The sequence below is a fragment of the Mobula hypostoma genome, chromosome 8, assembly GCF_963921235.1.
Source record: "Mobula hypostoma chromosome 8, sMobHyp1.1, whole genome shotgun sequence".
Taxonomy (NCBI): domain Eukaryota; kingdom Metazoa; phylum Chordata; class Chondrichthyes; order Myliobatiformes; family Myliobatidae; genus Mobula; species Mobula hypostoma.
Window position 1 is genome coordinate 22,707,388 of NC_086104.1, and position 16,740 is coordinate 22,724,127.

Here is a 16,740-nt window from a genome sequence, read left to right on the forward strand (position 1 = left end):
AAATTGGCAACCACCGGGCAGTCCTGCCTTTTGTGGTGGGCAGCGCAGAAGGGCTTGATAAATAGTTCCTCAATCTGCATCGGGTCTCAACAATCTAGAGAACACCACACTTCTTTTTGCTACCAGGAGATCATGCCTATTTTTTTTTTGCCACCCCGTGGCCTCCTCTACTACCATGATGAAGCCAAACTTAGAATGGAGGAGCAAGATCTCATATTCGACTGGGAATCCTACAACCTGATGGTATGAACATTGTTTTTTCTAACTTCTGGTAATAGCTCCCCTCTCCATCCTTCTCTATTTTTTCCATTCCCCATTCTGGTTGCCCTCTCAGCACTTTTCTTCTGCTCACTTGCCCATTATTCCCTTTGGGTTCCCCTCTTCCTTCTCTTTCTCCCAGAGTCCACTGTCCTCTCATCTTATGTTCCCTTTTCTCCAGCTGCTCACCTCATCTACCAATCCTGTCCCAGCTTCTGACTTCACCCTCCCCCACCCAGCTACCTTCCCCCTCACCTGGTCTCACTATCACCTGAGGGTTTGTGCACCTTCCCCTCCACCACCTTATTCTAGCTTCTGCCTCCTTCCTTTCCAGTCCTGATGAAGGGTCTCAGCTTGAAATGCTAACTGCTTGTTCCCCTCTAGATGCTGTCTGATCTATGTCCTTCCAGTATTGTGTGTGTATTGTTCAAGATTTCCAGCGTCTGCAGAATCTCTTGTGCTTGCATCTTTGTAACCTATTGCCCTCACTTTACAAGTGCTTTCGTTATGAAATGCAGATAAGAGAAGATACCAACATCTGTGCCTTTTTTGTTCCCACTTTAAAATTGTGAATGTTGGTTGCTTTCCTTGCCATGGATTTAAAATTTCATACCACCACTTTAAAACTTATCTTACAGGTACAAAGGGATGGGGTAGAAACTTGAAAAATATTATCACTTCTGCACCAGTAAATTGGCAGAATTTGTCATTTTTCCCAGAACACCTCTTGATATCTATGCTCTCATGTGCTCATATTTTACTGAGTAATTGAAACAATAAAATTACAGAAGTTAACAGAATAAAATTCAGGGAATATTTATGGTTTCAAAACTTAACCTTTCTTTTTAGAACTATTGAAAAGTTTATAGGGGAAAACTGCTTTTGCTCAAACCCTAGAAAGATGTTTGTATTAAACTCTAACCCCCCAAGAGGATGAATGGGGAATGGGTGACCAAGAGGATGAATGGGGAATGGGTGACCAAGAGGATGAATGGGGAATGGGTGAACTACCAGGGGGCATTCTATTATGTAAAGTTAAATGAGATGATCATGCCCATCCACTCCCCACCCCCATGAGATGATTGTATTCGGGGAGGGGGCATATCGAGGTGAAAGTGGAAGAAAAGGGATGTCAACTGCAAATGCTGTGAATTTAAGGGATCACTTAACCTTTAGGCAAGTTTTTACCCTGAAATTAGTACCTTTTGCAGATGGTTGTTGTGGCTTAAATACATATTTGAGCATCCCAAAGAAATCAGGCTTGGCACCTGTTCTGTCACTACCAACTAATTCCTCAATTTCCCAGTTTCTACCCCACAGTGGTGATATTTGCATTCCAGATAGTGGTTACAAGAGAAAAGGGAGAACCCCTGAACAGGAGAACTCATTACCTTCTGGATCCAGCATTTTTGGAATATCCAGTTCTTTTTCTGCAATCTCAAAGGCAAGGTTCAAGTTGTAAAGGGCATCGTCCTATATACAGGAGAGAGTTACTCAGTGATTGTTACTCTGAAATACAAACCCTGTCAGAAAACTGCAATACATCCATCTTCCAAGACAGTGTATATAGCCAAATGTTATGTGTAGTCAATAGTCATCAATTGACTTTAAAAACTGAGTAATCTATCTTAACCTGGGTTTGATGCCTTTAGATTGATAGTTACAAACATCATAAGGGACCAAGATATCAATATTATTTAAAAGTCAGCTTATAAATGGAAATGTTTTATCTTGTATATATAATTAAAGGATTTCAATGGAAATTAATGTAGCATTATTTCACATAATGGTAACGGTTACATTCTTTCTCTAACAAATTTGCTTCTGAATGGCCAGCTTCAAATGCAGAGATATGTACCTGAAACCAAATGCAGAACTGAAATATAATGGAAAATGAATGGACTTTGTTTACCTATACTGTAGTATTTTTATAAGACATCTCGTTGGCTCCTCAGACAGGGCCAAAAATTTTAACAAGGTCAAAAAATAAAGTAGCAGAGGAAAAAGTGAGCGCATTAGTTAAGTGCAAGTTTGGAACAGACACTATATTTTTAAGAATGTTGATAGCTTTAAGGATTCTTAAGTATTTATGATGGAACAGTAAACCAAGTTCTGCTCCTGGGAAAAGTCTAGATATTTGTAATATCTAATGTATTCACCAGTAGAACAATGAATCTGCCTTGGTTTAGCATTTCTGAAACTGATATTTAGACTTGCATGGCTTCTGAACCCTGTGGACACAACGGCAGTGTGCAGCAACTAATACTAAAATGCAAAACAAAACACTTAATGTCATAGATTTTGTCTTTGCAGAATACTGAAAAATAGGAGACAGCAAACTTTACATTATTCCCTCTATTGACTTTAATATTTAATACCAGAGATGTGAACTAAGTTATTTGACAAACACCCAATCTCTATTACCGCACAGTATCAATACCAACCCAGATTTTTCTTAATTCGCTTTTATAACATGCATTAATATTAAAGCATATTTTGCGATATTCAAAGGCAGATGCATGTTAAGTACCACACACAGCTTGTCACATATAATAAGATCAGTCCTTGGTATGCAAATAAAGGCAATACATGTTCACCTGTTCTTCCAACTACATGCACATATGCAAATCAACGTAGTCACAACGGGGCAACAGGACAGATGAGCAAGCATGCAGTGAGAGAATAAAGAGGATAGCAGCAAGGAAATTGATATCATAAGAAACAAAACTCTTTAAAGCAAGCAATTGATAAACAAGACAGCATTAGAAAAAGGCAAAGAGAAAAGGTAGTTGAATGTTTATTTCTTAATTCTAATTTTACTGGTTTGTCAATTTAACTATGGGCAGTAATGCAGCACAATAATTAATTTAAGCACAAAGGTAGTGATTTCATTGGCCTTCATTTGGCAACATCATTAACAGCACAGGAGTATCATCCCTCATCACTATAGACCCAAAATACAATTGGAAGCTATTCATTTAGCCGGAGGCCAATTGGGCACAGATCCCATCACTCGCTGGAGTGAGCATTATTTTCATTAATGAAGCCTTCTGCTATTTTTTGCAACAACTGCTCATCCTCAAACTTGAGACACTGACTCAAGAAACTTTACTCAAGGCCAAAGGCAATTGATCCCCACTGAAAGCAATTTATTTACTTTTTGTTTTATTTAGAGATAAAACTCAGAACTGGCTGCGCTGTGCCATCCAGCAACCCACCAATTTAACCCCAGACTAATCACAGGACAATTTACAATGACTAATTAACTCACTAACTGGTATGTCTTTAGACTGTGGGAGGAAACCAGAGTACCTGGAGGAAACCCACGTGCACACTTTCTTACAGAGGACACCAGAATTGAACTCTGAAGTCTGACGCCCCAAGCTACAATAGCATTACTCTAACCGATACATTACCGAGGCATCACTTTACTATGAAGTCTTTGAGGTTAAAAAGCCAGATCCCAGGGTAGGCTACCATTCTCTCACGTAGCTCTCCGTGGCCCAGGACAGGAGGACCCTGGTGAGCTACTGTTTGTGGCCAATGCCCCAGTCGGGTCGACGGGGCTAAACAATAACCTATTGCCCTCCAAACTAGAGAAATTAGCAGAAGAAAGGTTCTAAACTCTTTCACTAGAGAATGGTAAAAGCATTAAAAGCAGGACAAAATTCTCTAACCACTCCACAAGCAAGCAGTTTTATTTCAGATGTGTAGATCTGTATACAACCCTTGACAATGTTTGGTTTTCAGATCATCCTTTAAGTTCTCCTGGTGGACAGTAATGGGAAATGCACATAACAATGACCAATGCAAATATCTCAACTTTCTGCTTCTTCTCCAGACTAATATCATTTGGAAAATTCTTAAGTGCAAGGCCAAGCTTTCAACAAACATTAAAAACGTATTTATCATCATCATCATGTACCATGTTACATGATGTGGGCAATCAAGGTCTACGACCATGACGGTGCTTGACAAATCCTATAGAAATGGTTTGCCATTGCCATCTCCTGGGAAAACAAATTAAGGATCTTTAAATGCTAAATTTAAACAAGCTACACAGCACATATGGTATACCCTATTGACAACCAGTCGAAAACAAAACCTCAGATGGAAAGAGCCCTGCAGAAAATAGTCTTAGGGAGAAAAGTCTTTGGTTGTAAGTTTTTGTTAAAACTAATACTTCCCCAAATCCATAACATCCACAGGTGCATTTCTAATAGTTAGTACTTTGCATTAATTTTTATTTCTATTTGAAAGTAACTCTCCATTTTACTTGTGAAAGACCCATGAATTTCTGTGACTATCTGATGTAGTTTTCCAACAAGTTACAAACAACATTAACTGCAAGCTGCAGCATTAAGAACAGATCAATACTGACACACGGACACAGTGAGAGGAATAAAGCTTAATATTGGAGTTTGGTACTTGTTACTGCGTGGAGGCCGTGATATCACCACTGCCAATGGATTTATGAAAGAAGAGATGAATAAAGTATACAGTACATAGCAGATGAACACAATTTATAAACAAGCAAAATACACAAGCATTCATGGCACATTTCCAAGGACTTTTGGAAATCAAGTTTAGCTGGCTATGTAGCATTCTCCCTTAGCATTCACAGCTGTCCAGCTTGGCCAATGCAAACAATCTCTTCCAACGGGACATGCATAAAGAGCAAGCAGCACATACGGCACATCAGCATGCTGACAGACAGACAGATGACCTTTTGTAGCTTGGAGTAGTCAATAAGGTCAGGTCGGTGTCTGTGGATGAGTGCACAGAGAGCAAGGCCATCTTTCCAGCTTTACAAATGAGACCAAACAAGAGTTTAAGTATAAATTACAACATCAAGTTTCAAATAAATAGAGGATCAATACCAGCATCCTCTAACTTGTTTAAAAATCTTTAAATCCATTCCAATACAGATTTCCTATTACTGTGTGTCAGAAGGAACAAATTTATGTGAATAAACAGCTTTAAAATAATAACATACAACTATAACATGTTCATTAAGCAGGAAGTAATTTCCAATGCACACTTTTAGGAAAGAAAATGCAAGACAGTTAGCAGCTGAACTGGAAGGTCAATAAATACCAAGAGCATTCCATGCATTTGTTGATAATGTTGAATATTCATTTAGGGAGGTTCAAAGTTTCATTTTATTGTGAAAGTAAGCATGTATAATACATCTCTGATATTTGTCTTTTTCATTGTACACAGAAAGACCATGGGTGTTGAAAGAAAAGTCATCAACTTCCCCCCAGCACAAAAAAGAAAAGAAATAAAACTCGCAGACCCCAAAATCCCCCCCCACAGCAAAAGACAGCCACAATAACAATCAACGAGCCCCTACACATAACAATCCCCCCTACTCACAGCGAAGAATGATGCCAGCAGCACCAAACCCCCAACCTCCCCTTACACACAAAACACCAACAGGTCACAGGTTCATACAGCTGTGCTTTCATTGGTTCTTAATTGTTTCACTAAGAAAACCCATAGTTAAATGAACTTCCCAAGTGCATGGGGGAAACATACGGGAGCCCAGGAAATTAGTGATAAAGTAGCTTTGAAAAACATTGGTTTAACATATTCTATCATTTGCACAATTATATTCAACCTAACAGTTGAAAAGTTGTAAATATTACCACCCAATTACAAATCAGTGAAATGAGAAGGAAAAAGCTACAAAGGGTCAAGGGGAATAGATTGTCCATCATGCACAACCTGCACAACTATGCACTAGGATCATAGCTGATCCGATTTTGACCTCGACTTCACTTTCTGGTCCATTCCCTCCCACACTCCCCCATTGCCCGATTCTCCAGCAGTCTACAATCCAAATATATTTTATATTCAGCAATGCAGTTCCATGGGTAGAGAATTCCAGCCCAGAAGAAAAGCTCCTCCTTCAGCTCAGTTATGAGTGGATTGGATGATCATTTATCCCGAGAACATGCCCCTTATTCCAACTTACCTCAACTGAGGAAGCAGCTTAACAGAGCACCTACCTTGTCAAACCACTCTTCCAACACCTCAGAGTTACATTGAAAAGTACAAAATCACCTCTTCTACTTTTACATCCCGGACAAAGCAGGCCCATTGAGTATATGTTCAGTAAACAGATCTTATGCTGTCCGTGGCTTAAAAGAACAAGAGGTGATTTTGTTCAGTAACGTTGATGGGTTTCAGCAAGGAAGATGTCCTCTGAACACTTGGGATGCTTCCCCTGGTGAGAGAATCCAGAACCAGGGGAATGCACTAGCCCTTCATTCCAGAAATCAAACCACTGTATTGCCTGTAAGTGGACATGATGTGCAGAACCCAGGGTTAGGTTACACCAAACCTCAGCACAGTTGTAGTAAGCGTTCTCTAATTTTGCACTTTGACACCTGATACTGGGATTGTACTGTGCAGCCGGTTCAAAGCAAAGCTGTTTTATGGAATAACAGACAAGGACTCAACCATGGACGCATGCCCTGTAAATTCCAAGATATAAAAAGTGTTGTTATGCATTTCTAGATCTTGCATTAGACTTGATTCTCTACGTGTAGTATTTCCTTAAATCCTATCAATCCAAGGACAGACAGACCAAGTACATTTTTTTTTGGAGACTCACAGAGGAATGAAAAAGGATCTCGTGCTTTCCCAGCGTATATGATGAATAAACTCTTTGTCATAGTCATAGTTATACTTTATTAATCCCGGGGAAATTAGTTTTCGTTACAGTTGCTCCATAAATAATAAATAGTAATAGAACCATAAATAGTTAAATAGTAATATGTAAATTATGCCAGTAAATTATGAAATTCCAGGAGCAGCCTATTGGCACAGGGTGTCTGACCCTCCAAGGGAGGAGTTGTAAAGTTGATGGCCACAGGCAGGAATGACTTCCTATGACGCTCTGTGTTGCATATTGGTGGAATGTATCTCTGGCTGAATGTACTCCTGTGCCGAACCAGTACATTATGTAGTGGATGGGAGACATTGTCCAAGATGGCATGCAACTTAGACAGCATCCTCTTTTCAGACACCACCGTGAGAGAGTCCAGTTCCATCCCCACAACATCACTGGCCTTACAAATGAGTTTGTTGATTCTGTTGGTGTCTGCTACCCTCAGCCTGCTACCCCAGCGCACAACAGCAAACATGATAGCACTGGCCACCACAGACTCATAGAACATCCTCAGCATCATCCAGCAGATGTTAAGGGACCTCAGTCTCCTCAGGAAATAGAGACGGCTCTGACCCTTCTTGTAGACAGCCTCAGTGTTCTTTGACCAGTCCAGTTTATTGTCAATTCGTATCCCCAGGTATTTGTAATCCTCCACCGTGTCCACACTGACCCCCTGGATGGAAACAGGGGTCACCGGTACCTTAGCCTTTTGGGCTTCCCGCTGGGTACAGGTACTGATTTTAACCGCTGTTTCGATGTCAAACTCTGCCAACTTCATCAGGGATGACACGTGGGCATGTCTAGTTTGGTGGTATTTGTACCCCCATCGTCCATCCTTCCTGATTGGTTAGTCTTCATCCAATCAAGTTTCTACTTTCCTACCATGTTTACAATTGAATTCCAGTTCTTACTTAGAGCGAGACCTTCATCTTTGTTAAAAAAAAATTTTCTTCTAGTTTTATCTCAATGACTTCCTTCACCAAACAGTCCCAAAAGCCATTAGCATGGTGCAGTAGTCTTGTGTCAAAGTCAATCCCGTGGCCATTGTTATTTTAATGTTCTGCTACTGCCAATTTCTCAGCATAAACCAAACAGATACACCTCCTGTGCTCCTTGATGCGGTTTTCCACTGTGCTGATATACGCTGCTCTACGTTCACAGGGAATCCTGTAAACACCAGTCGTCCTGAGTCCCAGGTCATCTTTGACCCACAGAAGCTTCTTTATAGGTTTGTGGAGAAATCGGCAGTAGCAGAACATTGTAATGAATCGGTGTTAACAACGAATTGGTGCTAAGTTTACAAATTTTGCAAAACATGCCGGTGATAATAAACCTGATTCGGAGTCTGATGCAAAGTGATGAATCTGAGGACAGTGTTCACTGAGTTGTCAGTCATGAGATTGTGGCTTAAGAGTCAGAGCTGGGAGAGCAGCAAGGAGGTGAAGGGCCTGAAGAATGAACAGGTTAATAAAAGACGTAATACTGGAAGTCCCAATCAAAGGCTGCACTGGGAGGATCAGTCCCAACAGTGGTGACTCCTAGTACAGTCTGGTCCAGATTCTCCTGAGATGAGTCCAAAGTAGCACTGAACAGGCATTTTGTTTATACATGAAAAATAAAATCACATGGAAATGATTTAATCACTTCTGCAATCAGAGTGTACACACGGGAATATATTTGAAAACTTCACTGCCTCTGTATCCAATCACAGACAGAACATTACATGCTGAGAATGTACAATTTTGTGTGCATGCTTCCAGCACGGTAATTATAACTTGCAATTGGCATTCTATATTGACCTTGACTTACCTTGTGTGGAAGTTCTGCACATTTACGTTCCTATATGGAGCAGTCTTTCTCTGGCACCAGAGGAGTAGACCCTCCTTAGCAGATGTTTCTATGGAGAAAAGTGAGTTTTTAAGGGGACACCAGGACAAGTTCCATCAATCAGACAGACACCAAATGGCATAAAAAGGTGGGGAATTACATGAAGATGGGCAGAGCCCTCCCCACATCAGGAACACATATAACGAGATCAAAAGTGGTGGATACGACATTCTCTTGAATGCCGTATCCACCACTTGTGCTGGCAGCTCGCTCCACACTCTCACCACCCTCTGAGTGAAGAAGTTTCCCCTCGTTCTCCTTAAACATTTCACCTTTAACCCATGATCTCAGGAGAAAAAAAACATGCTTGCATTTACCCAATCTATAGCCTCTCATAATTTTGGATACCTCTAGCAAATCTCCCCTCAATCTTCTATGTTCTAAAGAATAAAGTTCTAAGCTATTCAATCTTTCCTTATAACTTAGGTCCTCCAATCCCAGCAACATCCTTTAAAATTTTCTCTGTACTCTTTCAGACTTACTTACATCTTTCCTCGAAGTTGGTGACCAAAAGTTCACAATTCTCCAAAGTAAGCCTTACCAATATCTTATACAACTTCAACACATCCCAACTCCTGAACTCAATACGTAGATTTGTGAAGGCCAACGTTCCCAAAGCTTTCTTTATAACCCTATCTACCTGTGACCCCACTTTCAATGAAGTATTCCCAAATCCCTCTGTTCTACAGCACGCCTCAGTGCCCTACCATTCAATGTGAAGGACCTACCCTAGATGGTCCTCCAAAAGTGCAACACCTTGCACTTGTCTGCATTAAATTCCACCATTTTTCAACCCATTGTTCTAACTGATCCAGATCCCTCTGCAAGCTCTGATATTCTTCCTCACTGTCCACTACACCCCCTAATCTTGGTGACATCTGCAAATTTACTGACACAGTTAACCGCATTATCACCCAGATCGCTGGAATTCATAGTGATACAGCACAGAGACATGGAACATGGTGTATTCGACAGACAGTCTTTTCACTCACCCTCTACAGAAATATCCTGAATAGCAAAACGAAGGATGATCGTCCAAATCATTCCCAGAGTCATCTTCACATTCCCATCTACTATTTCTAAAATAGAACCAGCCTGTTAGTAGAATTGACAATCTTTATATAAATTCACATCATTCAGCATAAAGACCTTAATGTCAGAGTAAAGCTTTAATAAATGAGATAAAACAAAATGTGCTGGAGACACTATTCGAAAGCATCTGTGCAAAGAAAAACAGAGATAATGATCCGGGTAATTGCACCTTCATCACAGTTACTTACTACCCCTTACACTGCTGGGCTTCAGGGCAGCAAATTAAGATCCTCCATCTCTGGCGGTGTTCAGGGCTTTCTTCTTCATGTCAGCAGCTTCCTCTTGGTTTTCACTACTGTCCGTCATCCAAGTCCCGGGTTGAGACTCAGGAATACTGTCGCACTCAGATGTTGAAACATTGCTGTTTCCTTAACAATTTTGTTTTTACCAATCAGGGTTGTTAGCCCTGAGTTGAACACCCCCCCCCCTCCCCTCACACCGAACCTGGTAGACCATTGGACCACTCTTACTCTGGACTCCACTCTTTAACCTGTTTGGCATGGGTGATTCTACCAAGAGCCAAAGCATAAAGCCCGCTCCAGCCAACATAGCTGACCAGGATATTGAGGCATGCGAGCCTCCAAACCCAATGACAAGGTTGTTTTCCTCTTGAGGAACTTTCATCAAAATTCTTAATCCATAAATGTTTCACTTGATTCAGATACTGGAGCTCCAACAACAATCAAGGTGAATCTCACAAGTCTTGTCTATTAGACAACACCCCAGCCATCAAATGTGAAATGAGAATGTGCTCCTGCCGCAGATTCAATACAAGACAACACGAAGATCATATTGCATCTGTACAAATGAGTGAGTAGTATTGTGGGAGCAGAAAGTGCGAAAGCCAAACAATTACTACTGCTCTCAACTGGGCGTGAAGAACAATTGCTCTGCATACTGGTTCCAGTAACCACAGGCTCAAACAAAATTGGGATTCGGATGTAATTCAGATCCTGTCGGTGTGATATGGGGAACGGAACTGCCTGCAACTTGCTGTCAGTAAGGGCAGGGAATGGGCTAGCTCCCACAGTTCAGCCAATAAATTGGAACTGGATTTAATCCGAAAGATCGGAAGAAGTCTCAAACGAGCTGAACGCAAACCAGAGTATTGTAATTTGAGGGGATACGAGTAGAGGCTGAAAATTTCTTGGATTACTTTTTCCAGCAGTCTCTTGAGTATTCCTGTTATTGGGCACTCATTCTCAGGGATGATCTTACAGCAGCTAAACCTTCCAATCAAATTACCTTCAGCACCAATTGATACAAGTTTTACTCCTTTGCTGGCTATGTAGTCCAGAGCTTTGTTCACATTCGCGATTTTATGGAACCGCATCTTGCCCTGGTCTGGCTTTGAGAGGCGCTCACCTGTTGAAATAAAGAAATAGAACTCAAAGTTCAAAGTAAATACTAACATCACAGTATATGTCACCATTTCTTGTGTGCATACTCAACAAATCTTAGAATAGTAACTATAACAGGATCAATGAAAGACCACCCAACTAGGACATTCAACCAGAGCGCAGCAGATAAACTGTGCAAATGTAAATATAAATAAATAGCAATAAAGTGAGTCCATTGGTTGTGGGAACATTTCAATGATGGGGCAAGTGAAGTTATCCTCTTTTGTTCAAGAGCCTGATGGTTGAGGGGTATTAACTGTTCTTGAACCCGGTGGTGCAAGTACTGAGGCATTTGTACCTTCTACCTGATGGCAGCAGAAGAAGAGAGGATGACCTGGGTGGTGGGGATTCCGGGTGATGCGAAAAGATTTGAAAGGTGTATGAACCCTTCTGTTTTCTCTGTTTAAGTGCCGAGGCCTTCTCATTTTCTTTAGGCCATTCCTTAAAACGGAAGGACAACAAAATTTGTGTCTTGCTCACTTCTTGGCCGTTCAGGCTCAGAAATGACACAGTTTTAAAGTAATGTGATTATCAACTAATTTGAGGACTGAATAAATGAAAAAAAACACAAACTGCCAATCTAGATGTGCAAACAGAATGAATGATAGAAAGTAGCATTAAATATGATGAAGTATCTCAAAAATATTAAGAGGCTCCTGGATAGGTACATGGAGCTTAGAAAAATAGAGAGCTATTAAAATAAGTACGTGTTTGACACAGCATTGTGGGCCGAAGGGCCTTTATTGTGCTGTAGGTTTTCTATGTTTCTAATATACTTAGCCTTCTGTAAGCACAGATAAAACCAGAGTCCGTTGAGGTATCAATAAAATATGGAAGACTTTCAGACACCTTAAATAGGAAACATTAAAACATTAAATCTTGAGCCACAAACCAAATCTGAAACAGAAAATAACAAACTACACAGGAGGAACCATTATTGGTGTCAACCAGTTTAATGGTAGGTATGAGATAAAGTGTGCGTGTGTATGACAATGAATTTACATAAAAACACAATTGCATGATCACATTGAATGATCTCTCTCCAAGTAGAACGACCCATCTCCATTTGAAACCCATCTTGGATGCACAGTTCTTCTACATCCTCAACACAGAGTGCTTCAACAAAAACCTTCTTTCCTTTCCTGTCTCAAATTCCATTGCTTAAAGAATACTTTAAAAACACAGAGGAGAGTGAACATTTTTCTCTCCTTTCCTCTTAGCCCATAAATTTTGCTGTGTTTGTTTCATAAGGCAATGCAGCTTTTTGGTCTTCAAACAAGTACCTGCTATGAATTCAGAGTGAGTGCAGACTGCTTAAATGGCTGAAGTATCAAATTTAAGCTGCATTTTACCTTCTTCGGAAATTCAGAGAAAATGTATAGGGATGAAGAGCTGGAGGTTTAACCAACTGTTCCCCTGCCGATTGTTGGCCAGACAGAACTACAGTCTACTAAATCAGCAAATCTAAATGAATCAAGGACAGTGGAAGCGGACAGACCAAGTGCCTTTGTTTTTGCCATGAGGGAGGAGATGGAGGCTGCCATTTTATGAAGAGACTCTCTGTGTTCTCCATTTTATGAGATGAAGTTGCTTGGCTTGATCAATGTTTTAAAGTGGACACAATAATGCTCCAAATGATCTGCCAAACTAGGGATAATTTCCAGATAAGAAATTATTAGTGAGGTGTTCTTTGGTTGGATGTAACATGCGGGTTTGTCACTGTAGGGGTCTGTATTTGCCCTGCGTGGTTCAAGCTGGTTGCTGATGGAGAACAAAAGGCCATAAATTACTGATTGTCACTTGCTGGGAAGAAGGCAATAAATGGAAACTGGCCTGGATCAGAGCTGATGAAAGATCAGACACATGACCTACAGCCAATGACACTGGAATGCAATATTTGAATTGGTAAGACATGAGTATAAAAGCAGGGGTTTTCACATAAAACACAGCAATGACTTGTGAGCAAACAGAGCACAACCATCACGGATGAGGAGGACCCAACGGACACGTAGAGATTTGAAACAGGACTGCGAGGAACATGTGGCCAGCAGCAGAAAGCCCCTTTTAACTGGTATTACATTTTCAATTCTTTGCCTGTTCATGAGAGGTCAGGAAAACTTATTAGGTGTTCACATAGCTATTCGGTTCGGTAAGTTTACGTGTTTTTCCGTTGAGATAATAAACATACTTGTCAGTAAATACAGATTCTCTCTGTGCCTCCCTGATCATTATTACAAGAGGTAACTCAGCTGAGACCAAAGGAGAAAATCTTTCTCATTCCTGTGGTATCACAGCAACAACCTTGCACTCAACATCAGTAAGACCAAAGAGCTGATAGTGGACTTCAGAAAGGTTAAGATGAGGGAACACACACCAATCCTCATCAGAGGTGGAGAGAGTGAGCAATGTTTAGTTATTGGGTGTTAATATCTCTGAGGACCTAACCTATCCCAACATATCAATGCACCATAAAGAAGGCAAGACAGCGGCTATATTTCATTAGGAGTTTGAGGAGATTTGGTATGTCACCTAAAACACTCAAAAATGTACCTTGGAGAGCATCCTGACAGGCTGTATCACTGTCTGGTATGGGGGAGCGGGGGCTACTGCACAGGACTGAAAGAAGCTATGGAGAGTTGTAAAATTAGTCAGCTCCATCATGGGCACTAGCCTCCATAGTATCCAGGACATCTTCAAGGACTGATGCCTTAACAAGGCCGTGTCCAACATTAATGACCCCCAACACCTGGAACATGCCTCTTCTCATTGTTACCATCAAGGAGGTACAGAAGCCTGAAGGTACACACTCAGCAATTCAGGAACAGCTTCTTCCCCTCTGTCATCCAATTTCTATATTTATCATGTGTTATATTGTACTACTGCCGCAAATTTAACAAATTTCATGACGTGATTCTGATATACAGTATTTTGAGCTGCATCACACCAAAGAGAAGCTGGTGGGGTTAGGGATGCAAAGTGAAAGTTCACTTTAAAATTTTTCCTTAAGAGAAATGAGGCAAATCACCAAGATCAAGAGGTGAAAACTTGACTCAACTTACCAGAAATAACTTCCAAAAGCAACATCAGTTTAAGGCCATTCCTGAAGTCTTCTTCAATATTTTCGATCTGAGTGCCAGCTTTCCGCAAATGTGAATTGCACCAAGCAGTGAAAGTCTGAAACAAGATTAAAAGTCTTTTTACATGGTGACTGCGTTGTTTTGAAGAACAATAGAGTAACTGGTTCTCAAGACTGAATTTCTGAAAGGAAAGTTCAAGCATTAGGATTAATTTCCTGTTTTATTGATGATGTCCAGCTTTTTTTTTTAAAAATAGGACAACCATTAGACCATAGATATAGGAGCAGAATTAGGCCATCCGGCCCATCGAGTCTGGTCCGCTATCTTATCATGACTGCTCCATTTTCCCTCTCAGCCCTAATCTCCTGCTTTCTGCCCATATCCCTTCATGCACTGTAATCAAGAATCTATCAACCTCTGCATTAAATATACCCAATGACTTGGCGTCCATAGACGCCTGTGACAACAAATTTCAGATTCACCACTCTTTGGCTACAGAAATCCTTCCTCTTCTCCATATTGAAAGGTCACCCTTCTATTCTGAGGCTGTGTCCTCTGATCTTAGACTCCCCCATCATAGGTGTTACGTACCCCGTAACTGGGTTGCCAAACCAGCAGAAATGGATCACTCAGTTGGAGTCTGGAGTACTAGAACTAAGAAAGTTTTATTAAAGAAACAAGCAACACAGTAATCGAAAGGATAATAAATGCAACAGTTCAGTGATGATAAACACACATGTGCACAGAATTAAGATAACAGCATCAATCAAGCTCTATCGTTGTCTAGGGGTAAATGACCAATTTCAAAATGACTCAAAGTTCAGTCCAGTTTAGTAGTTCAGTTCGCAGTAATCATTGCCATGGCGATGGACAAGGTGGGGGAAGAGAGACAGAATAGGAACAACTGATCATTCAGAACACTGCTTCACTCACAGACCAGCGGGATGGCTCACAGACCAGCGAGATGGCTCACAAACAGCTTTTGGGCAGGTCCTTGGTGATGTCACCTGAGGTCACCGACTATGACCCCTCCTCCAGATGCGGTCGATCCTCTGCAGTGAACCCGGCACCCAGGCAAGGGCGGACACACACCGGGTTCCCGCTGATCGTACCTTTCCACCCTTGTCGTTGTCCGGTACTTCTCACCCACTCGTGAGAAGCGCACCGCTTCCAGGGTCTCGTTACCTCGGGTGGCGTGTGTGTCTGTCTTAGCGAACCTGTCCCTTTTTATCCCCCTGCTGGGGTATCGCCTGTCCATCACTTCAAACAGTTCAGGGTTCAAAGGGGGGAGCCGCTCCAGACAGCTCTTCCTCCCACATCCCTTCATTACACATCTCCAGACGCTGCTCCATTGTTCCTTATCTCTCCTTCCCCTGAGGGCAGGTGGCAGACCAACTGCTGATGCCACTGATGCTAGCCCAGGCCAGCAAACATCTTAATTTTATGTGTATTCTCGTAACATAGGAAACATCCTCTCTACATCCACCCTAATGAGGCCTTTCACAATTTGATAGGTTTCAATTGGGTCACCCCCATTCTTCTGAATTCCAGTGAACACAGGGCCAGAGCCATCAAATACTTCATATGACAAGGCATTCAATCCTGGAATCATTTCTGTGAACCTCCTCTGAACCCTCTCCAATGGTAGCGCTTTCTTCGATAAAGGGCCCAAAACTGCTCACAATACTCCAAGTGAGGCTTCACCAGTGCCTTATAAAGCCTCAACATGACATCCTTGCTTTCACTTCTTGAGGACTAGAATATAACATTGCATCTGCCTTCCTCACCATTGAATCAAGCTGAAAATTAACCTTTAAGGAATGCTGCACAAGTCCATTTGCACCTCTAAATTTTCTCGATTTAGAAAATAGATCACCCTTTTACTTCTTCTACCAAAATGCATGACCATATACTTCCCAACACTGTATTCCATCTGCCAGTTCTTTGCCTGTTCTCCTAATCTCCTTTCTACTTCCTGCTTCTCCATGTAACTTTGTCTCATCCAGAAACTTGGCCACATAGCCATAAATTCTGTCATCCAAATCATTGACATATAACATATAAAGAAGTGATTCCGAGGACCGCCCCTGTCTGCCAATGGTGTAGCAGTATTTTTCTGCTGCTCTTAGTTTTCTTTCTTTCCCCCTAGTTTAAGCTTTGAATTTAAAATTTTTACTTGTTCATTCTTGAGGGTGATCAATATGTCTATGTCTACAAGAAGTGGGAAGAATTTACCTGAACCTAGTGATAAAGGTAATGGGAAAGGAAAGGTGCAAAAGGAAAGATCTGATGAAATGCCATCGTGGGCTGAAGATATCGTTCGGACACTGAATTCAATTCAGGATCA

The 16,740-nt window shown here is 41.2% G+C and overlaps 1 protein-coding gene across 6 annotated transcripts in view; it reads right to left on the reverse strand.

Annotated features, from left to right (window-relative positions):
* LOC134350415 (alpha-actinin-2) overlaps positions 1-16,740 on the reverse strand; it is a 115,305-nt gene that overhangs the window by 51,904 nt on the left and 46,661 nt on the right. For 4 of the 6 annotated variants that reach the window (XM_063055589.1, XM_063055588.1, XM_063055584.1 and 1 more), the window contains exons 2-7: positions 14,376-14,490; positions 11,162-11,281; positions 9,817-9,903; positions 8,747-8,834; positions 4,985-5,063; positions 1,650-1,731 (exon numbers count right to left, since the gene is read on the reverse strand). In XM_063055589.1, the coding sequence (XP_062911659.1) occupies positions 1,650-1,731; positions 4,985-5,063; positions 8,747-8,834; positions 9,817-9,903; positions 11,162-11,281; positions 14,376-14,490 (571 nt within the window). Of the gene's footprint in view, positions 1-1,649; positions 1,732-4,984; positions 5,064-8,746; positions 8,835-9,816; positions 9,904-11,161; positions 11,282-14,375; positions 14,491-16,740 lie in introns of those variants that run through there. The other 2 variants (XM_063055585.1, XM_063055586.1) reach the window with 2 other exon arrangements.